We start from the raw sequence: 24,254 nt of genomic DNA on the forward strand, positions 1-24,254 counted from the left end.
CAAAAACATCACACATCCACCACCCCCCTCCACAAAGGTTTCTCCCCAAATTCTTTTATGTCATTGATAACCATCAGTTAATGAAAAATAACAGCAGCAAGATGTCTTAAAGGGACCAAAGCACTATATCTAACAGCCAGGACTGGGTTGTCACAGGAGGGACCACAGATCAAAGAGGACCGACTGCTTCAGCTGCTTCGTTGCTAGACTGGAACAATTTATTGAAATCTAAGTAGGTAGAAATTAAAACAATTTGCAGGAAAAAAAAAAACCACAGCATGAAGGCCTCCTCTTAACATTTGTCTCCACTGAACCATGGATGAAATCCTCCCATCTTTCAGAAAAGGGATAAAAAAGCAGGACCGGATAGCACTTGAAGAGCAGGCTAATAAACAACTGCTCTTAGAAGACTCTACATACCATTACCCCTCTGCTTTGCACTCTGCATTGGTAAGGTTTCTACAAGGCATTTTTAGTGAGAGAGATGAGAATCAGACTCCAATTCTTTCCTGAGCCAGGGGAATCACTGCTTTCCATCCCCACGTTATCAACCAGCTGAAGGCAGGAGATTTTTCACACAGCTCCGTCTGCCCTCTTTTTAAGAGCAAAACCTGAGCCAATGTGTTCCAGTCGAGAGCAACGAGCATTTATTATTTATATTATTTATTAGCAGCTGCACATTTGTGACAGCAGGGAAGAAGGGAGACAGAGATGCAGCTCTATGGCAGAGTGGAGAGGATGTGCAGGAGGCAGGAGGAGCCAGGCTGGAGGTGAGCGATGCCCAGGTGCAGAGCAGCACTGCCCTCATTCCCTGGGGCAGGACCTCCAGCACAGCGTGGTGGATGGAAGGACAGACACCTGACCTCTCCAGGGCTGCCAACTCAACATCTTTTTCAGCAGCAACTCTTGGAAATTTTCACCAAAGAACAAAGGCAGGTCCTTACCTTGGCCTCAAGCGTGTTCAGCCTCTCGGTCATATCCGCTAGTCTCGTGCAGTTCATGCATTCTAGAAAGAAACAAATAAAAAAAGAGATATAAAATTTCTACATACTTTACATTTTAATCCACAGCTCTCAGTCTGCAGACCCTGGTCCCTTTTTGATCCAATGCACACAGAAAAGTGACTCAAGATCAGTTACAGGGGAAATAATATTAAAATCCATTGCGCAGGGAAACAGCCAGAGCCACGTTACATGGAACCTTGTTTGGGGATGTTTATGGGAGCAGAGTGTGAAACCAAGTTCCCAACAGGTAGAAGGAAAGGATAGGTAGAAGACAGGTGAAGAAAAAATTAGCTGTAACACTTTTCATGGTGCCAACCAGCACGACTTCTTGTCCCCAGCAGAGACACTCGCTCTGCCACTGGTGCAAGCTGGTGGGGCACGTGCTGTCACCTCCCTGGACATCAGGCTGCACAACCACTACTTCCAGCTCTCTCCTCTACTATGTCCCAGTCAAATAACGAGAAAATCAATGAATATACAAAATGCCCAGCTCTGAGGAGTCCTGCTCCATCCCTGAACTCCCAGACCCTGTTACCACTCCCAGAACAAATAATCTGTCTCAATGACAGCCAGAAAATCCAAGACAGACCCCAGGGCTGATGCAGACCGGAGCAGCAGCACGAAGTGGTTTCCATCTCACTTTGTTGCATAGAAGCAACAGACAGACAGCAACCACCAAAGGGCTCCTGACAGGATGCCTTAGCAAGAACAAACGTTAACATAATGGCCTCTGAGTGCAGTTTAAAATCATTGCTTGATACAAAGGACATCACTTATCTAAACAGAAGGCCTGCTGCTTTGCCTCTGTTTTCATTTCAGCAATGTTAAAGTGAGTGAAGGAGGATAAAGCCCTGAACAGAGATTTAATCAACACGGCACTTTCCCAGCGCTTTGCAGCCGAGTTGAACTGCCCATTCCCAGCTCTCAGAGAAGGTTTCCAGACTGGACCACTCACCTTTCGTGACTTCTGAAGAACAGCAGTTTTTAAAAGGGAAAATGACTTGCAACATGAAGTATTTCAGAGAATAAACCGTCCGTATTCAGGTGATGAATCACTGCCATCCCATGTCCCACAGAGGAGAAATACAGCTCTGTGTGTGTTTCTGGGCTCTTTAAAAGCCAGAGCCAGCTTTCATTGAGTGGCTACAGAAGAAGTATTTAGTCCTGATATTTCCACAGGGCTGGGGCTGAAATTCTTGAGCCCATTAATAGACTATTGAGGTGCAGCTCAGGCTGTGGTTGTGCTGATGCAACGGTTGTTGAGTAAACCCAGTGCCTACCTATGGCAAGGAATGGGAGAACTTGGGTTTTAGCCTGACTAAACATAACCCTGACGTGTGGGACTCAGTTGAACCCCCTAACAAGCTTTGTCCCCTTTTGCACAAGGAGCCCCGAGGAATCTCTCCAATCTTCATGCACAAACACTTTCCAGTTTTATGAAGCACATGGTATGTAGTGATGGCTCTCAGCCATGCAAAGATTTTAGCGCATGGCTCGGAGGGCCGGGAAGCTTGGCTGTTCCACCTTAGTGATTTACAGTCTAAGAAGATTGCTTGAGTGCTAATGGCAACCAATCACCCATTGCATAAACCTTCCAAAGAAATTCTCTCACTGACCCTCCACAAGGAGCTCTGTAGCTTCCTAAAGGAGCTGGACATAGAGCTTCCACCTCATGATACTCAACAATTTGCAAACAAAGCATCTGATGGTTCAGCAACACTTAGATTGAGGGATTTCCTCACAGGTCAATACTGACGTGGACTTTCTTTTACCCAACAGGAAATAACATTTCTTTATTTTTATTCTCTGCAATAGATCTTGGGTGATACTTTTGGCTTGAAGTGGCCCATGAATACACAAGTGCCATAAGTGCATTGTCCCACAGGGAAGGAAATGGGTGAGGCTTGTTTGGTCTGGATCTGCCTGTGGTGTGTAAAACAGGGAATTACGTTCTGCATGTAACCAGCTTCATGCTTTTGATCTCGCTCATCCCCACAGAAAGATAAGACTGAATAAATCCAGTGCTCCCAAGAGCCAGAAGGCGTACCAGATGTGTTACAGAGCAAATAAAATATGGAGTCCTATTCTCTCTTCTGCTGGCTTGCACATATTAGTAACCCCCATAGGTTTCAGAAAGACTGACTTGAACTGTCTGAAAACCATCTCTGTGCATAATTTGAGATGGATTGATCATTTAAGCTCTCTTTGGAGAGCTCTGCTGATAAAAAAGGGCTTGTACCTCCACTCTGCACAGGGGAGAAGCAACCAGCTCCCAGAGGGAAGGATACTCCAATTGCCTCTGCTGGGCAGAGTGTATGAACAGCACCAGTCCAGCAGCCCCCTCTGATCTTGAAGAGGGTCTCAAAGAGCCCTCTCAGGTGTGTCTGCAGCACAAAAGGGTAGATTTAAATGAACAAAATGACAGAAGTGGGGAGGAAGCAGCAGTACCACAGCATGGTGAGGTCTGTACTAGTATCATCTCCCTGTCAGCGACGCCTGCTGAGACACACAGAAAACACAGCCCAGGTCAGCAAGAGAACTACTCGAGTCCAAGTTGGATTTGAGCTCTGATCCTTCCCTTTGTGAAATAACTGAAAACCCAGATCCAAACCCAAGGTTCTTAGCCTGGACCCAAGAGACATTTAACTAATCCAGAAAGCGCATATCCTAATGCAAAAGATCTTCTTACTAAGGCAAGTTGTCCCACCAACAAATCCTCATGACCTTTGCCTAGCTAACCAACAGATGGATGATGTTTTCCAACAAAAAGCGAGACTAATGCTCGGTACCGCAGTTACAGACACCACCTTCCAAGCTTGCTGCCAACACACTGGGGACCAGGCTGCATCGAGGTCATTATCTGGCCTTGCAGAAAGCCTGAGGATGATGGTGACAAATCAAGCTAATAAATATCTTCCCTGACTTCTAATCTTGATGCCCGGTGGTTCCAAGGCCTGGGACAGTAAAGTTGAGTTATCTGGTCAGGGTGAAAGCACCCTGCTTTATTAAAACGAGCTTGAGAATCTCACATCATTATTTCACATGCAACAAATGTAACACTGGGGCAAATACACACACTCTCTGACCTGGAACTCCAGAGCAGACGCTTTCCATATCTGCAGAAATCCATCACTTGTTGCTACACAGAACCACAGTTTATTTCCCTCATATTCCTATTTGACAGATTTGTATTTTTCCAGCTAAACTCCGAGAAAGGAGTTGTGATTTCACTCTATGAAGCCCAACCTCAAAACACATGGTAGGATTTGTTTTAGAAATACTCCAGCAGGGAGAATAAATAATTGAGATAATGAACATGGGACTGTCCCAGCGTATCGCATGACACCCAGTCTGTCTCCATCATGTCTCTCTGTTACTGTCCTAGCACACCTCTCCCTTCTCACCCTCCCATTCCCCCTCTGCGGCTGCATGGGCAAAGCAGTGCAACTGGAGGGAAGGAAAAGTCTAACGTATCAGAGATGTGGTGGACTGGAAAATAACAGGTCACATACCCTGTGCCAGCAGTGACCCACCGATCCAAAGGTTGCTACATTCGACCAAACATCAATTAAAGGCTGAGATGGAGCCTCCAGCGCTGCAGCTTCACAAATGGGCACGAGGTTGTGAAGCCTCTGGCTCTCACTCCAGCTGCCCTCCTACAAAAAGGGACTTACAGAGCGACTCTGGGTGCCTCAGATTCCTGCTTCACAGGGTTCAAGCAGCGTTTGCATAATTTCATGATTAAATAGTTGTACGATTCAGTTGCTCAAGACTGAAAGCCCCACAAGTCTTCAAACTGCTTACTCCAAACAAGGAAGGCGCGATAACGGCTTTATACCGATGGGGCTCTAACGATTTCAGCACAATTATCACAGTGGCACTGGGGGGGGGAGTTAAAAAACACCAGGCCAACTTTCACCACGGGGTCGCAGGTCAGAGTTTTGTGCAAAACGGCAAAGAAACCTCTTGGCATCTCTGCCCCATTTCTCAGCTCTGACAGCCCACGCTCGTTTGTGTACCCAGAGTCTCTGCAGAATATTAAAAGGGCTTTTGGTTTCCCCGCAGCCAGATGCTCTGTAGATATAAATTGCACAGCTCAACCGAAGTCAAGGGATCAAGGCTCTGTCTCTCTTTTTCTTGATGGATTACTCCAAAATTCATATTTCAGAGGGGAGGCGGAGGAGGTGGTTTATAGCATATGAAAGGGGAGAGAATTCTGGAATCACAAAGCCTTTGTTTAAACAAATACAATCTTTGCAGCCAGTTTTTTCAAGACTGTATTTTGCCATTACAAGAAACTTCAACCTTGCAATGCAATGGGGCGTAGCACACAGTCGAGTTTCGGGACATAAGAATCGCATTTGCAGCTCATGCTTCAACCTGCTCAGGACTCTAAACAATACACGTTCCTCCTCTGAGCCCTGCTTTCCTTTCATCCATTTTTAGTGTAATGTTTCTTCTATAAAGGACCTGAGGTCAGAGGATGAAAAATTACCAAATGTGACATACGCACAGAGAAATAAATGAGTATATTCGATTTCTGTGATAAAACCTGCCTGGCAGCTCTTCTCTTTCCATCTAATAAACTCCACCACTTCCATTGCACTTTTCAGAAACGGACATGCACAAAGAAGACAAACTCAGTTATCCCCAGGGTGGGGGGAGCAAACCAGAGCTGTGTCAAGGTCAATGCCACCAGCCCAGGGTTACAGGACGGGGAACCCAACAGCTTTAGCTCTGCACCAGCGGCTGCGTGATCTGAACTCCTCGGAGCAGGTCTCCAGGCACCACACTCTTACAGTTTGGGGCACACTGTCTTACAAAGCATCAACACACAACTCAAATAGGTCCAGTTTGAAGAAAATGTTGTCTTTTAAAAGAAGGAGGAGACCAGCTTTCCTCAGTTAGTGATACTTTTCTCCAGGACAAGTTGAGAGCAGTCTCTGAACAAATCTGGAGGAGCACAAAGTCAGCTAAATCAGTCCAGGCAACCACGTTTCTTTGCAAGGAGAAAAGGATGAAGCTGAAAACTCCCAAGGGAAGGAGGAAGCACAGCTAACTTCTACTGTCAGCTCGGTGAGCACCCGAAATGTTATGCACCAGAGATATTACAGATCAGAGATGTTGTATTTCGACACTCACAAGATAAACCTCCAGACCACTAACCCCTCTGTCCACTTGTTGCCACACACATACACAGTTTAGCCAGAAAAAAAAAACAGTGACACTTTCAGACTCCCACACAGAAGAAATTTCAAGACAAATTCCACAGCAGAAATATGAACACAGATCTCCTGTGCCAACCTAGGTGGCCCTCAGTAGGGGACAGCCAGCCCAGACTTGCATCTCCACCCCTCTCTAATTTGTCTGATTTGACCCTTCCAGCCTTTTTACATGGATACTGAGTTTCCCTAAGTAGTTTATGTTCTGGCCCTTTGCAAAAGCTTTCGCCAGTGCTTGTGAAGGATAGCAGGCCCAAGCCATAAATCACAGCCAACCTGGGATCTGTTTTTTCAACACGTTTCCCCTAATGTGAGTCAGATGTTGGCTAGATAGACTTTATTAATTGTACTTGTTTAGAATCAGTCATGTCTGTAGCTCTGTAACGGGGTTTGAGCACGTGAAAGGCAAAGGGCTGACAGCAACCGTGGAGAGGAGGAACGTGTGTGTTGCCCAGTAGCCTCTGGTCTGAAGAGCAAAGAGGAATCAAAGGTCTGGAGAGCCGCGGGAGGGAAGGACTCCCACCGGCACATCGCACGCCCTGGCCACGGCTCAGGACCCACTCAGCTGGAGCAAGAACTGTTCCTCCATACGAGGAAGCTCTCCGAGTTTTGTTTAGTGTAAGACCATTAAGACCCAGCTGCAAGAGTCTCTCAGTTTACTTCCATGATATTTACTTGTTGCACGATATCCAAGTTTTCACCTTTTGGCAAAGAGAGTGGGGAGGGAAGAGCTGCAGGTGGCCGGGCTGTCTCCCGGCAGCGATGCTGGGACAGACAGCCCAAAGCTGAAGAAAGAAGAGCTCATTAGGTCCCTCTTCTCCCCAATGTGTCAGCGTGTCCAGTGCAGGGGAATCACAGAATGACATGGGGTTGGAAGGGACCTCTGGAGATCATCCAGTCCAACCTCGCTGCCAAATCTGTATCCTCGCTGTATTGCAAACATTCCATGCTGTAACCCACGGGCGTGCAGGGTGGGTGGCACAGAACACACCACCCTGTGGTGTCCCCCTGTCCTGGCTGCACGGAGGCAGGTGAGCGAGGTCAGGTCTTACCCACAAGAAAACATGGAAGGAATCACAGAATCTTCTAGGTTGGAAGGGACCTTAAAAGATCATCTTGTCCAACCGTCAACCTCACTGACAAAAATAGACACCCACACAACAAACAAGGAGCACCATCACTAAACCATACCTCCCAGCACTTCATCAACCTGTCTTTTGAACACCTCCATGGATGGTGCCTCAACCACCTCCCTGGGCAGCCCATTCCAATGTCTGAGAACCCTTTCAGTGAAAAAAATTTTCCTAATATCCAGCCTGAACCTCCCCTGGCGTAACTTGAGGCCATTTCCTCTCGTCCTGTCGCCTGTGACTTGAGAAAAGAGACTGACCCCCATCTCTCTACACCCTCAAAGTGAAGGAGGATGAGAAACCATTTTTCTTTTTGCCCTCTTTCTGGGTCCAATAACCACCAAAAACCATAGACTACTCGCTTTCACCACCCAGTTCCTCTAACTTCAAGTTCAAACCCAGCACTGACAAAGCCCCACAACATCCCTGCTCAGCAGACCGTTTGCATAATTAAAGCATCTCACAGATAAGGAATCGGAGCCCAGAGAAACTTAAAGATGGTCTCATTGACAAAAGACAGTTTCTTCTCTCCCACAGTTTTCACATCAGGATTTTGCAGGATGGAAAGTTTTATTTTCACCTGTAAACTGTGAGTTATTAGGCTGCCTATCAATATGAAACACAAGACCTATAGAATATCTTTGCCTTTTTACCATTATTACAGATAATTCACCATCTCTGCTAGGAGACCCTGATCACTGCCAAAGTTTCTCCATTTGTAATCTCTTTCTCTCTCTTATATCTCTATTATAATAACCTTCACCCTTAACTTTACTGGCTATCTTTAAAAAGCAGCTCAAATAGCCTTTCTTATGAGAACTGCTATCTGATCTTTTTCTGCCTCTAAAATATTCATACTTCATTTTCATGTCTACTTTCTTCTACCTTCTTAAACAGGAAAAGGCTTTTTTTCCCCCCAAATAGGCAATAAACATTTTTTCATTATCATGATATTCTGTGATTTTGAAATGTCTGTAAAAAAACCTGAGGAAAATTGAGTGGAAAGAAAGTTTACCACAAAATGCACTTTGGGAGTAACAGCTCCTATTTGAGAACCCACATAAAATTTGGTACATAGTTTCAAATTAAAAAATGGGTGCCATTTAAAAAATTTTTGCAACATTTTCTCTAGATTTTTTTAGAATTGTTTTCATAGTTTCTTAATGACATGTTTCAGTCTTAAGTTTTGAAATAGCATTTATTTCAAAATTCACCTAAATTAAAAACGAAGTGAACTATTCAAATAGCCTTAAGTGAAACATTCACTTCGGGTCAAATGAAAGAATTCGGGTTGACCCAAACCCATATTTTAGTCATTACGTTGCGTCAAACACCTAAAAATTTCCATTTCAGTTTCTCCCAAATCATTTTTCTTTCCAATTTTTTGGTTTGGCAAATGGACCCAACCCCCCTCCATTATTCACCCAGGTCTATTCTTGAACAGCTCACATCACTCACATTGTTTTATTTAAAATTTCACACATGCACACTCCCACACCACTAACTAATTTTATACATAATTGCTCTCAGCCTGGGGATTTGTGCTCTTTCGCAGCGCCAGAGATGGATTCTGCTGGTTAGGCCTGTGCTCTGTAGCATATGGAATTAGATCATGATCATTTATTCACAGGCAACCACGGGTTGTGAGATCCGTGTTCAATCCATCTTCATCTGTCAGAGTAAGAGTTTAGCAGGGAATGGCTGGATCCTGATGCGACACGTTTTGCTAGAAATGCATTATCTAGTATTTTTAGAAACGCCACGGACATTTTACTGCTGTAGCCCAGAAGAATTGCCCCAATACTGAAACGACAGGGATAATCATGATTTCACCTGTCCAGCATGGGTCTGTTAAAGCCTTGCTGTCTGTGGAGCTGCTGAACGTGGTGCTCCCAAGCAGTGCTGGTGGCACAGTGAGTGCTCAGAACTTCTGCTATTGTGTGAGACAGCCCTCCCATGAGCCCTTCGCTCCCCTGCTTCACCGCTCTGTCTCTGCACGGCTGTAAAGCACACCAAAGCAAATCGAAAGCCAGCAAATAAAGACAGATAAGTAGTATGAACAATATGTATCTACAAACCTCTCACAGCGAGATAGAGCTAGACGCAAGCTGGATTAAGAGTCTCCAGAGTAAAAGGAGGGAGCCCACATACCTTCTTGCCAAGGAAGCCAAGGCCACAGAGCCCACAGAGACTGGGGCTCCTTCCCTGGGGGAAAACCATCTCCTCCTATAGCTGGTCCAGTCCTCACTATGCCAAAATCCAGTGTCTTGATACCCACCAGCATTGAACCAGACTCATTTCTCTATCACTCCCTGATGGAACAACACTCAATGGGACCCGGCTAAGTCTTCTACCCCAGTCCAAGCACACATGGGAATCCCACTACGCTTCAAAGTTCATCTCAATTGAGATGGTCTCACATCCCTTACAGAAGAGACTGCTTTTCCCTGCTGGGAGAAGCAATCAGGGGGAAAATACAGTCAAAATATGGCGTCATGTAACATGAAATAAGGAAGCAGACAGGACAAAAGGAACATTGGAATTGAGGCTCACCGAAAAGTCTGGAGGGACTCTTATAATATTGGTTCTGCACCTGTGTATCACAGGTCAGAGAATCTCTCACAGTCTCGAGCCAAACAACGTGTGCTTAACTGGAGTATGTCTTTCAGAAAGACACTCTAGAGCCAGACAGCCTAGGTTGCTGTAGTGAACTGCATCCAAAGTTAACCATTGTATGAAAAATATGCATCTTGTTTCCAGTTTGGATTTCTGACATTAAATTCTACCTCTGCTTTGAGTTTTATTACACTTCAGCTTGCAAAGACTAAAGACATCTCCTAGGTTTAGACGCCTTCTCTCTCCACAAAGACCCTATAACCCATAAACATGTTACATTTCAGATGTTCAGTCAAGCACTAGTGGTTCCTCGTCCAGAACATTTAGCACTGGCTTCCTTTAGCCAAGACCAAAAAAAAGTAGCTGAAAGACCAATATTGAAAGCAATAGTTTAAGCAACTGAGAAGGATGGTCTGAATTCAGAAGAATTTGACTCCCTGAACATCAAAATACTATGTAGTATTATTATTAGTGGCAGAGGCACTTTTGCAAAGCTTTGATTTCCCAGATCAGTATTTCAGCCTCAGGTTCAACCCACCATGGTTTGTCTGTTCTCCCACACTTCACTCCTCCCCAGGGCACCCCACAGCCCTTGTTCAACACCCCTGCCCTGCACAAGCCTAAGGACTGTCACTCAGCACTTGAGAGATGGAGTGAAATGGTTCAAGGCTACAAGACAGTCTCTTGAGGATCATTACTCCACGTAATTCTGCTAATTAGCCTTCGTTGGCCTTCATCTAAATCCCTCTGAGCCTTGCAATGGTCCTTATAGATTTAAGCAGCAGAAAGAGGAATCCCCTCCACATTTCTCTGCAGCTGTGATTTTGTTCTCTGAGACACAAAGGACGCCGGGGAGTGAAGAGACCTGGAGCATCCCTTGTATCACCTCTCTGGTCCCCATAATGTGAAGAACAAAGCAACACTTGCATCAGATCAGGGGCTAGCACAAGGCTGTGCAAAGAACTTGGTTTTGTTTGTTTGTTCTTTTTCTGTTATTTCCTTATTAACTTCTGGATGAAGAAAAATTAGTAATAGAAATACCCACTTAGGGGATATATCCTGGGGTTAGCCAGGCACATGTCATTTTCGGTTTCAGATTTTTATCCCTTCAAAATAGCTACACCGGGCTACTTTTCTAACTCATTTTAGAGTGAAAAATCAGAGGATATCAATAATCAAAAATGTTTTCCAGAATTCCTGCATCTTGTTGTTCTAACCCAAAACTTACCAAATGTTTCCAAATGCAGAGATCCCTTTAATTTTAGTGTGACTGATCCCTCCTTATTCACAATTTGCCTAATTGTGCTTTCTGTGATTGATGATATCTACACAACAATGAGCACCGCAGTGTAAGCGTCCCCTAAGATCCGTCATGCTGTTGGTAGTTTGAGGAGCTTCATTTTCTGGTTCTAGCTGCCTCCACTTTGAAACTTTCCTTAAAAATGCCTTAAACGGCAAATTTTGACACACGACCCAGGGCCCGGCATCCGGGGAGATTTCTCCTGGAACATGGCAAGCATTGGGTAAGGCTGGGCCTCAGCCAATCTTGTCTCCCACGCCTGTCACCCCACGCACTCAGTCCCAATATTAGGTTACTCTTACAGCTGTGGAGGATTTGACAATGAATTTTGACCCTCCCTCTGAGCACTGATGAGGAACGGGGAGAACAGCCAGTGAGTCCAGAATGGACAAATGCAGAATGGCGCAATTTGTCTGCAACACACTGAGAAGGAACTGAATATCTCCAGAGACACCTTCATTCCTCCCAGCCCCACACCTTCTCACAACAGCTCACCATCAATAATCACTTCTGAGCACCAGGCAACAATACACAGGCAAAGAAGCTCAGACCAGGGCTTTAAAATTAAACAGCTAGAGGATATCTACAGAGGCTCAGTGTAGTCACCAGTTCCTGCTGCCACATGATGCCGCTGGCAATAGGGATGATGTTGGCACTTCCAAACGAGCACAGGGCCAGATTGCAACTGGAAGGAACAACCCTAATTCTCCTGCAGTCAAAGGAGCTCCAAGGTTTCATACACACTCAGGGTTTAGCCCCAACAGCACCATCAGGAAACTTGAGGGCACTTAAAGAAATCAAATCTCTTAACTGTTTAAGTTCATCCTTCTCCGTGAAATGTGTCTGGAAGACACTCTCAAGCACTTCACCAAAGTTAATTGCCCGAACCCAAACCCTCACAGCCCACAAATCCTTTAAACTTTGAGAACTGACTTAATGCTGAACAGCTGCCAGGCACTCGTTCGTTTGCAGCCACGGGAACAGCTTTCTTATCGATAAAGGGGGATTCCTGCGTATGCAACACCCGGCCATGGCGATGGAAACCACTCCGGCAAATGCCTCCGCTTTGAGATTAGGATATGCCCAAAAGGTCGCAGGCAGGAAAAAAGCATTAAGTGCAGCTACAGGCCAAGCAAGATGCACATTCAAAATAAACAATGGAGCAGTCCCCTTCCAGAAGTGTGAGGACAGCCAGCGTGGGGGATGCTATAAAAACATCGACATTTGCTATAAATTGCTGTGCTTCGAGACCCAAGACACTACAGTTTTCCTCAATAGGAAATAACTGGGCTATCTCCAAAAACTGTTGGTAAATGAGGACTTTAATGGTGACAATTGCATCAGTACAAAAGCAATCTCCTATTTTAGCCCAATTAGTGCTGTGCTAAATCATCAACCCGGGCCTTGCCTTTTGCAGTTGAAAGAGACACATCTGTGAGGCTCTTCTGTTGCATGTGGTTTGTATTATACTCTAGCACAATATGTATAAACTAACGCTATTCTACACTTACACAGCACCTCATCTGGAAATCTGAAAGCGATTTATGAATGGTGGGCATCTGTGACATTTTACAGATGGAAATTGAGGCACGGAGGGATTCAGTAATTAGCCCCAGACTTGCACAATGAGTCAGCTGCAGAGCAGAGCCCATTTTTTGTTGTGCAGTAACATCTAGTGTCCAAACACAGAGGGAGACAAGTCTTTTCTCCCCAAAAAGCGTACGAGCATGTCCCAGAAAGCCACCCGTGTCTGTGTTCAGACCGAGACTGTTGAGGAACAGTCGGTGTTAACGTGTATCCTAAAGCACAGTCTCCCTGGTAGACAGGTCCCGCCGTTCTTGTAATACAAACGCAGGCCAGAAGAAGGGTTAATATGCCTGAAAGTTTGTCTGCATTTTCCACATCAGTTGATCTAATAAAAAAGATTGATTCTCCCCGCAAATCTGGCCTCGCTTTAACAAATCATTTGATTTGACACAAAGGACTATATTCAGATACTTTAAATTCCACTTTAGTCCCTGAAACTAAAGTTTCTGATGGGCTGAATACTTAGAAACAGCCAATAGGAAACACCAGCCAGAGACACCCACCTTGGGTAGGGTTGAAAGTGGCTGAGTGTGGCCAGAAGCATCTGCAGATCTCTCTGTGCTGTAGTGCTTATGAGCCCACAGAGGAATGTCACCGTCTTACAGAAAACAGACAGCCTTTTCTATACCTTCTAGAAATACAGCAGTAACTCACACTACTGAAGCACTTCCAGTATGTAAGCATAGCACTGTATTACCTTCCCACCTTGCCCAAGACAGGGGGCCAGATGCCAGGAGCGACACCCCCAAGGTATTGGGATCCAGATTCCCAAGGGGTAGAAAAAGCCCACGATAAAATTCGAGCAATCCAGGCACTTGCATTAGAAAATTTTCAACGTCTTTGTCTTGAAAAGATAGAAAAGCATCTGCAGCCAGATCTCTATTGCAACTTAAAACAGACCTAATCTTTATCTCTCCATTATTGCCTCTTGGTCTTGCCTATATCAAAGTTAATGAACATTGCAGCTGGAACGAGCTGATTTTACAGCGCTCCTGCCCTCGGTCTACCCATTTTCTACTTATCTGGCATATTTCCTTCTAAAAAGGAGAAGAGCAAATCCTCATGTCATGTGGTGCCACGTACTGCACAAATGTTCTTATCTAGTCTCCAGGGAATTTGTGAAATCCCTCCTGCATGCTTCATGGTTCATTTCAGAACAGTCACCTCCCCACCCAGACCTCAGAGCCCAAGACCCCACCACAGTGGGGGCAACACAGCTCTGCATGGTGTCCAGCCCCACACTTCCAAAGAGTTTAGCCTGTGTCCCAGAAATCAGTGTATCATTTGGAAGCTAAATGACTAAGAGCAAACCATAGAAGGAAATATCTTCAATCACAGGACAACTAGAGGAATCCTAGGCCAAATCACTGATAAGAAGGATTCCTTGCACAGTCAAAAAAAAGACCCTATAAAAACCCAGCCAACATCCTCTAACCCCCATTGTCAGATTAGCAGAAGGATAATAGCATCAGTTAGATTTTGCCTGGATGAAGCTTTCAAGATGCATGGAAGTGTGCAATGGAGTAAGCCACATATTTTAAAATAATTTAACATTTTGTCTCCTCAGAGAGCCATGATGTGCAAGGACAGGACTATTCCTGCTCTCTATGGACACAGAACAGACTAGATGTTGAAAGGGCCACAGCCACCAAGGGAGAAATTGAAACATAAAGTGGAGAGAGACCAAGGAAACAAATCAACACTTTGAAAAGACAATCCAGAAACAAGACTGGCCTGTGGTGGGACCAATAATAAGGATTGCAGAAGATTTAGATGTAACTCCTGCTGGCACAATGTTTTCCCATGTGTCCTTGGACACGTAATTTAGTTCCTCTGCATGGCAGCTCCAGTACCAGGTTCAATGTTGTTAAGAAGTATATTCCTGTGCCAGGACATGGCCAGGTCACACAGGGGAGGTAAGCAATAGCCTCCCCAGCCATGGAAGAGAATATGGAAGAGAACAAGGACAGAAACAAGAACTGAAGGATCCTTTTCTCCCAGAAGGTCCCCCCAAGGAACGCAGCACTGCAGATTTGAGTCGCATCCTTCCCAGGCTGCCATCCCTGCCCCGCTTGGCTACTGCCCACCCCAGCTGTGCCTGGGACAAACAGCCAATTCTACGCTGAACAACCGCAGCTAATGAGGAATCAGAGGCATGTTCTGTGACATCCACGGGCAGAGCACACAGAGAGAGATGAACTGCAGCTAGAGCACGAAGCACATCTCCAACAGAGGCAGGGGCAGAAAGACAGACGCTCCTTCTAATTTAAGGCTTCATAGGAGCTTTTGTGCTATGGGATGGTTATTTTCCTGCTGAGTGTGTGTTCAGAAAGGAGAGCAGAGAGGCAGATCAGCGTGAGCTCTTCATGCCCTTGCATACCTCTGCTTTCCCAAAACCAGCCCTTTGGAGTAACTCGTCTGCTCAGCATATGTGCTGCTTCAAAGGTCCCAAGATTTTCATCTTCCATAAAACCTGCACATGGCTATCAGGTACAAAGACTCCGATGTAAATTCCTGCTTCTTATTGATTGACCATCTTTGGGGATATAGGGTTGAATTTAAAACCTTAGTTGGGCTTTTGCACATGCACCAGAGCACTTTTAAGCCACTTTTACCGTCAGTTTAGAGCCATACAGTTCATGCACCAGCAAACGGCCAATAAGCTCTCATTCACTTTCAACCTTTAAAAGCATTTAAGTTTTCTCAGGGAAAGCTGTTCAGAGACTCCAACACGAGTGTCACAGTGTCACTCAGACATGAGGAGACACCAGGCTGATGACCCCCACTCCTCCTGGGAGAGCCTGCAATCGCAACCAAGGTCACAGCCACCTCCCCTCTGAGCGCCCTGCAGCACTCACCTCATCAACCCGACCCCTTTCTGGCTCTTCTCAATATACCACCCACAAACGTTGATGAGGAGCATGAGCAGGTCAGGGAAAACAGGGGGATGAGTTTTAATTGCAAGGAGGAGAGCACAACAGGCACCCTGGGCCAGACCCAGGGTTTGTGGAGCCTGGTGTCCCCCCTCAGACAAGGGAAAATGAGAAGAACACAAGCAGGACAGCCCTTCCCAGGTGCTCAGCAGGCACCTGAGAGGAGCAGGGCATTTCCAGCTCCCCTCTTCTTTGCCCTGCAGATACTTGAGGGGAAACTGAGGCAAAGAGCAGGCAGAGACTTGCAGACCCCCCCCCTTCCATACGCTTCCCCACACACCAAGCAAAGGGCATCCCTGGCTGCCACAGCCCCCACCCAGGAGTGCACCCCGCTTCGCTCTTAGGCTCTGCTTTTCCGTGATGCTCGTGGTGCCCACTTACGGTCCCGGTTGGAAAAGTAACCGTGCTGGCGGCCAGATGAACCTGCGGGGGGGAGACAAGGCAATTATCACTGGGAACGTGTCAAACCCTCGCCCTGCGCAGCATCGGTTCAAGCAGAGAAAAAGTTTATTCAGCTTGTGGAGCAGAACTTGGTAAGGAATGAAAGCGCCTTCGCTCCTGCCAGCAACTTCCCCCCTTCCCACCCACCGCAAGACACGCACGCACCGACGGACACGCTCCCCTGCTCAAAGTGCTGAAATAGGCCTGTAAAAGAGCCCCTGCCTCCATCGGAGAGGATGCTTCCAAGAAATACAACCACAGGAAAGCCTACTGAACGAGACAGGCTGCAGCAATCCATTCTGGTTGAACATAAAAGGGACTTGGGGTTGGTTTGGGGTTTTTTGGTTGGGTTTGGTGGGTTTGTTTTGGATAATGACCTCAATTGCACGCTATAAGGAAAAAATGGTCCCAGGTTCAAGGAGGGAGAGCAGCTGCCATCATTTTGGATGAGACATGGGAAGAAGAACTCGGCACCTTCCCAGCAGCTGGTATATACGCTAAAAACCAAGTTTGTGACAACAAGAAGAAAAGGAATAGGGTCGGGGGGGAAGGCCTTTAGCACTATGGTCACAGCAGCATCTCCTGATGTTTAGAAAACCAGAGTACACTTCGGAGGGGGTGTCTGCCCCAGCTCTGCCAGGGTCAGCTGGTGAGCTGGGCCAGTTACCTTGCCTCTAGAGATTTTTCTATCACCAAGTGTAAAACCAGAGATGACAACTCCAACTGCCTTTGAAAACCAGTCTGAGGTCTGGGAAAACCTAATTATTTAAGTCTGTGAACCACAAAGCACTTTCATCTGGAAAGCACAATATATGAACAAATCAGTATCTGTGTTTTCTTGCATAGAAGGGTAAAAAAGGAAAAAGAAAAATGCGAAACAAGCTGAGGAAATAATTGGTTTAGTACCAAAAGTTTCCCACAGCACTGGAGGGTGACGGTCTCACTGAAGTGATGGGTATTAGTCATGATCAGCACATATAAAATCATCTTGAAGATGCTAACTACAAACAACTGTTAACAAGATTTTACAAGAGTGTGTTTGTTGTACCAGTGTCTAGAAACATCACATTAAAAACAAACAAACAAGATCAGATAATTGCTTTGAATATGGTTTTTGTTAGTTTGGGGTCCTAGATGGCTTTGTGCATATGCCTAAAATGCCGAGCAGCAGGATTGCTTATTGTCCTCCTACTCATCCTCCCTGGGAGGAACGTGAAACATTGGTGCAAATCTGGACAAGGTCTGGAGTCCCTTAAGATCCTCAAACACTCCCCAAAACCCACACAGATTTATTTGGAGGACTGATGCTCTAATATTCCTCCAGCTCTTGTGTGTCACCTCAAGCTTTAAAGCACTCAAGCAGTGATAATGGGCCAAGTCCAGTCCCACAAGTCACAGTGCTACATTCCTCCTAAAGCCATCCTTTGAGGAAAGTAAATGGAGATTTGGCTGCTGGTGTGACTCCCAGCAGCTGTTTCCATAACGTTGAGAAAGGATGGGACATGGGGATGAACAGAAAACTGCCATGAATGGGCACCAACCCTGTCTTGTCCCTTTTTCTTAAAGAAATTCTGTCTCAGAATTGTTGTGCTTTCTGAAAGAAAAGGATCGATGTGGATGAGAATTAATTTAGGCTTCCAGTGTCTTATCAGGTTTGAGGACTTCACGTAAGAGCAGCCACGTGCATCCTGCATGAGACTTCTGGGAATGAATGGTCACAGAAAATGGATATAACTTTGGTTTGCAAAGCCTCACATCAGTAGAGAACATTCAAACTAACTGCAAGCCATAACAAAATTCTCAGAATCACATAGTTTTGCACTATTATCTGAATAATGTAATAACCATTATGCAATAGTTTTTCTTTCATTATTCCACCATTAACAGCAACTACAAACCACCGATTTCTGCTTCTACTTTGAGGAGCAGATAAAGATTCCAGTTTAGTCCTTTCCAGTTAAAATTAGATAAATGTTTTATGCCTTCTGCAAGAACTGCAGAGTCAACAGAAATACCAAGGGCCAAATCCAGAGGGATCCTGTTACTAACTCAAGATCCATCCAGAGTTAAACAGCACCCACAGTGTGCCATAGGAAGTTTCTCCCTTCACACAACAGTGCCAGGTTGAGATCAATGACATCCAAAAAATGTTTACAAGGTCTTTTCTGTAACAGCAACAGGAAAGAAAAAAACCTAAATCACAAAAATTGCAAAAGAAAGGCCAGTCAAAGGTAGAAATGTATTCCCCAGCCCTGCACAGGGAATCCATTTCTGGACAGTTGCCTGAAACTCTGCATCCGCCTTGTGCTGGCTCAACCCTCACTGCTCTTGGCAGGTGAGATAGAAAATTGGTTATAAAATGAGCCCTATATTTTATAAGTTTCATAAACATTTTTTTAAAAAACTAGAATATGAGGTATTCTCAGAGATCCTGTGCCAGAGAGTAATGTGGTCTAACTTGGAAACAGAGTTACCACCTGTTCATGGCAACTACTCTTTTAATCTTCATTTCTGTTTTATGAGCTGACCAACACTATTTTATTAGCTGACAATTAGTTTAGGTTGATTTAATTAAACAAAATTGATTACAATCCCTTCTTTCTTCCAGGGCAAACTTTCTGCAGGACTAGGGTTTTGAACAACTTGGACCCTGTATCAATAAAGCTAAATTCCAGATCTTTTTGTCAAAAACCATCACATGGCAATTCAGGTAAAGACACGTCAGTGAACACAGAGACGTTCTAGGTGTGTGTTAAGAAGAAAAGGCAGGCTCTGGCTTCCTGGTTAAAAACAGAAGTGATAGCTTGACCCCAGGTAGCACTACTACTTAAAATTAACTGGTTTAAGAAGTTGCCACCTTTGTTTTCAGAATGAGCGTGTCTGCACCTCATAGATGGACAGTCTACCAGACAGGAAAGAGAGAGCTGAAAAACAACCCAATCTGAAAAAATCCTAATTTATTATTTTTCAGGGAGATCAATTCCTTAAACCATGTGGCTGCAGAAATGTTTGAGTCAGTGGAACAGAAAGGGCAGTGCAGGGGTGGGAGGAACAGCAGGTATGGCCAAGAGGGCAAATTTTAACTGCGGCTGGAAAGTGGTTCATTTAGCTAAATGCAAAGATGAACCCATGGTCACTGGCTGCCAGTACCAGACAGCGCTCCTAATGTTCCAGCTAAAGCTTGAAGTTGATGACAAAAATCTGTTGACATCAGCAGGCCAACAGAAGGTCATCTGCATCTTGAACAGATGCCTCTAAAGTAGACATTGTGCACAGGCAGGGAAAGCTTTTCTCTTTTTCTCTATTCTTCTGTGAGCACATACACTCATGCATCAGCATTAGGCTAAAGTACCTTGTGTCTGCTAAATATCAGTCTATGGGTGAGAAAGAGCACAGGGTAGATATCTCAGTGAGTTTTAATATGTCTTTGTATTTGTTTTGGTTTGTTGTTACAATGCTTTTCTTTTTCTTCTTTTTTTTTTTCTTTTTTTTTTCTTCTTTTTTTTTTTCTTTTTTTTTTCTTCTTTTTTTTTTTCTTTTTTTTTTCTTCTTTTTTTTTTTCTTTTTTTTTTCTTCTTTTTTTTTTTCTTTTTTTTTTCTTCTTTTTTTTTTTCTTTTTTTTTTCTTCTTTTTTTTTTTCTTTTTTTTTTCTTCTTTTTTTTTTTCTTTTTTTTTTCTTCTTTTTTTTTTTCTTTTTTTTTTCTTCTTTTTTTTTTTCTTTTTTTTTTCTTCTTTTTTTTTTTCTTTTTTTTTTCTTCTTTTTTTTTTTCTTTTTTTTTTCTTCTTTTTTTTTTTCTTTTTTTTTTCTTCTTTTTTTTTTTCTTTTTTTTTTCTTCTTTTTTTTTTTCTTTTTTTTTTCTTCTTTTTTTTTTTCTTTTCCCCCTTTAATAATTTTTTCCCCCACCTTTTTAGAGCTATACCAAGAAGGAAGTTCTAACTGGGCAAACATCTCAAGTTCTAGGCAAACATCTCAAGTTCAGGAGATACTCCAGATTACACCCCAGGTAGGTGCCTGAACTGTAAGATATCAGTCAGGCTGAGAAGAGATAGAGTTCATCCAGACAGGTCATATAGATATTCAGGTTTGGCTCATTTGAAAGATTCAAAGCAATAAATGACCAAGATCAGCAGCATTAATAGCCTTCTGAGTACCAGCCTGCACCGAGCTGAGCTCGAGTGAAACCTTCAAGAATGAACTTTTTCATGTCACAATTTCACAAGTCCCATTTTGCAACAAGGCAGAACCCAGTAGTTAATTATATCTGCAGAGCTTGCAGCAGAGCTTGTGGCAACAACTCAGCCCTGGAGGATGGAGAAAAATGACTGTAACAGTAGTAGACATTTGGGTGCAGTTAAGTATAGACAATGTTGTAGTCAAATGGCTATTCTATAAGATACATGTTGCCTTTGACACTCACAGCGCCTTGAAAAGTGAACCACCACCATTAGTTATAACTCCCTGGCAACAAAAGCTCTAATAATTCTGACTAATTGTCATGGAAAGTTACCCTGATTGCAAATTTGACAGTTATAAAAATCCAATTTTGGAATTCCAAACAGGCCAGGAACATAATTAGGCTCTACATTTTAACACCCTCTTGATCAATGGTGGGGTAATGGAGACCCTTCCAAGAGCTTTGTTTTGAAATGAATGGCGCCATATTGATGAAACAACTTGGACACAGCCCAGAAATTAAATTGAAAGTTTAAACAATGCAGCTGTATTTTATCATCCTGTATTGTCAAGCTTTAACGAAAATAGCTCCTAAACAGAGCCACATGTTTTGCCTGTTGCCCAAAAACTGAAGGTGAATTTTAAAACCCTTTCCTAAACTGCAGGATGCCAAGATTTTTCAGCTAGAAGTTATTATTAGGACACAACAGTATTTCATATAAGTCTTGACAACGGTTTTATATGGTTTCTGTAAAAGCAACTTCATTTTTTAAATCAGAGATGGCTCAGATGAGTGACACTTCAAAAAAATTGGAACCTCTGTTGTGTATTTCTTCTTATTGCATATGCATATAGTACCAGCAGAAATAAAATCTCAGTATAATCAGTGAAACAATCAATACCGGGATTATAAACAGGATTATCCCCTCATCCTATATATAATTAATGAACATTGTCAGCTGCCTTCTAATCTCAGGACCTGGAGAGATAGATCAAATGGAGGTATATCATGTGTTTCAGTGTCACTGAGAAAACCGTTGTCAACTCTTACTTTGAGAGTTATCTCTTGCCTTTGAGGATGAAGATATGATGAAAAAACCACCTGTTAGTTACAACACGGAGAAACAGATCTTTGATAATTCTAGCAATTGGTCAAGATACAGGAGACAGAAAATGTATAACAAGACTTAGTCTTTTAAAATCCAAGGATGGATTTGCAGAGCTGGAAAATTAGGAAAAAAAAAAAAAGCTCTGTTTTTTGGCTTGTAATCTGTTCAAATAGCCTAGAGGACTTTAGGGGGTGCAACTCATACAAATTAAATGGGATTCCACCACATTTATTTCCTGGAGTATAGTATTTAAGACTGTAAGATTCAATTTCATGTTGAGCAAAAATTTGTTGAAAAAGGAATGGCATGTTAAGTTCTACCAGCCTTTCCCATAAAAGTTTAGTGTTGAATCTCAGTTTTGAATACCCAGAATCCCAGAACCAGGACATTAAAAAAAAAGCTCCAGGATTGTAACCCTCCAGCTGAATAGGTTCAATGGCTCAGCCCTCACATATGCTACAAGAATGAGGTATTTTAATTGGATCTATCAGGAAGCTTGCAGAGGGGTGCAGGCAACTTTCATCTCAGTCCACCGGATGAAGGAAGGGAGATGAGACGTAAAGAGATAAAAAAGCTGAGAACAAAGAGGTCTGCGCGGTGCCTCCCAGCCTCTCTCACGCTGGATAAACACGTCTGTCAGATCCTGAGGTCAGGCTCAAACCTCTGACAACGGTGGTCTGTAAGTCTGAGTAGCTTTTATCTTCCTGTGCAACACAGCCTTTCCAATAGCACAAGAAACAGCTTAATTGGATGGGTTCCATGGGGTTTCACCCATCACCCTTCGCACTCCGTGCTCCCACATGCAAACCCCTCCTGCTGCGAGCTGGACACCACATGCAGACCAGTATGACAGCACTGAGAATACAGCCTACTGGTACCCTGAGATAACGAGCAGGTAATCCCACCAGCAGCTCGTTGGGCAGACTGGGGTAGGTGCAGTGCTGTGCTGGCACCACAACTACACCAGAACCTGGAGTGAAGGCAATTGTGGGATGTTGCGAACACACAGACGTAGCAGCCAGCCCAAGCTCACTCAGCATCACAGACAGCACTGCTCCATGTGGTGACAGTGGAAATACAACGTAGTCCAAGCATGAGAATCACACAGGGATGCTGAACCCTCTGGAGACATCCCTGTTTCTCCCTCTTCTTACACCACCTCCCTCTCCTCCAAGGGGCAGCCTCGATGACTGGTGTAAACGAGCGCTAGAGGAACAGGCAGATGAACTTCAGTGAGATGAATCATAGAATCATAGAATCATTGAGGTTGGAAGAGACCCTTGGGATCATCGAGTCCAACCATCTCCCCTACTCTACAAAGTCCTCCCCTACACCATGTCCCTCAGTACTGCATCTAAACGTCCCTTAAACACGTCCAGGGATGGTGACTCCACCACCTCCCTGGGCAGCCTGTTCCAATGCCCGACCACTCTCTCTGTGAAAAATTCCTTCCTAATGTTCAATCTAAACCTACCCTGTTGGAGCTTGAAGCCGTTCCCTCTTGTTCTGTCGTTAACTACCTGTGAGAAGAGACCAGCACCAACCTCTCTACAGTGCACCTTTCCTCATGTTTTAGATCACTGTGGATGTTGTACATCCTTTCCTGGCATATATTAGGGATATGAAGTGTATTACGGAGGCTGACAGACCCACTCTAGTAAACAGAGGTCACACTTCTTCATTGGGCAGATGGTGAGAAATGCTACTTTTACTCAATTTTTTAATCCAACCTGCATTGCAAATTCTCATATTCATTAAATGCTACCTGAACGTCAGGATGAGGGGATGGTCTTTAATGAGATTGTTACTCCCATTCATCTGCCACTGTTCAATCTGTCACGAGCATTCTCTCTCTCCTAGCAGACTAACAAGACCGTAAAAGAAGCAAGATAAATAGCAGCCAAATAACTTGGTGTTATAGCCCAGTACATGAATATGGACTTCAGAAGGGCACCATACTTTAGATCCTAGGGTTTTGCTAAAGCAGCTAAAAGAGTGGCTCAGAAGAGGAAGCACCCACCTGTACTGCTCTGTTTTGTGGCCAGTTTACTCTACGATCCTTTCATAGCTAATGAACATCCAACAATGCTTGATAAAAACAGTGTCTGCTACTGATCAAGTACTGGTTGCTTTGTATCACACTTGAATCTAACAGGAAGAAATGTCCAAGAAGATGTATTGTCTAAGTGCAATGTTTTATCAAAACCAGATGAGCACACATAGCCCAAGGGCCTGGTCAAAAGCCAAAACATACAAGCAGGAAACTGCAAGCGGGTAAAATGTGACACTTGAATAAAAAAAAGTGGTAGATGCCTTTGTGCCAAAAACAAAGGCATTTTTACCATGATGGTACAATGTATCTGGAACACCTCTGCCTCTTGAAACGGAACACTGTGGTTGCTAGAAAGCCTCTTCATGTCAGGCCCTGCTGAATGGAAATCCTAGCTCAGACCACCTCTGGATGATGTACTCCAGCGCCTTTTCTTTTACACATTCATTTACACAGATGCATATACATGTGCACATACCCTTGTGTCTGTGCCGAGAGGAAAACTGCTTCCATCACAGCTATTTTTACTCTCTTTGGACTACGACTGAGAAGCTTTCTGAATTATTTCCTTCACGCTACGGCCTTGGGCTTCAGCAAAGAACCTTGTTGAGTGTTTTCCTCAAAGACATGCCCTTATGGTAGAGAATAAGCAAGACACAACTGCCAGTGATTTAACCTTGACTTTCCG

The 24,254-nt window shown here is 44.2% G+C and overlaps 1 protein-coding gene across 7 annotated transcripts in view; it reads right to left on the reverse strand.

Moving 5' to 3' along the window:
- COL26A1 (collagen, type XXVI, alpha 1) overlaps positions 1-24,254 on the reverse strand; it is a 174,803-nt gene that overhangs the window by 42,629 nt on the left and 107,920 nt on the right. For 5 of the 7 annotated variants that reach the window (XM_014952971.1, XM_014952976.1, XM_014952975.1 and 2 more), the window contains exons 4-5: positions 16,174-16,215; positions 945-1,006 (exon numbers count right to left, since the gene is read on the reverse strand). In XM_014952971.1, the coding sequence (XP_014808457.1) occupies positions 945-1,006; positions 16,174-16,215 (104 nt within the window). The remainder of the gene's footprint in view (positions 1-944; positions 1,007-16,173; positions 16,216-24,254) is intronic. The other 2 variants (XM_014952977.1, XM_014952973.1) reach the window with 1 other exon arrangement.

The sequence above is a fragment of the Calidris pugnax genome, unplaced genomic scaffold, assembly GCF_001431845.1.
Source record: "Calidris pugnax isolate Ruff unplaced genomic scaffold, ASM143184v1 scaffold133, whole genome shotgun sequence".
Taxonomy (NCBI): Eukaryota; Metazoa; Chordata; class Aves; order Charadriiformes; family Scolopacidae; genus Calidris; species Calidris pugnax.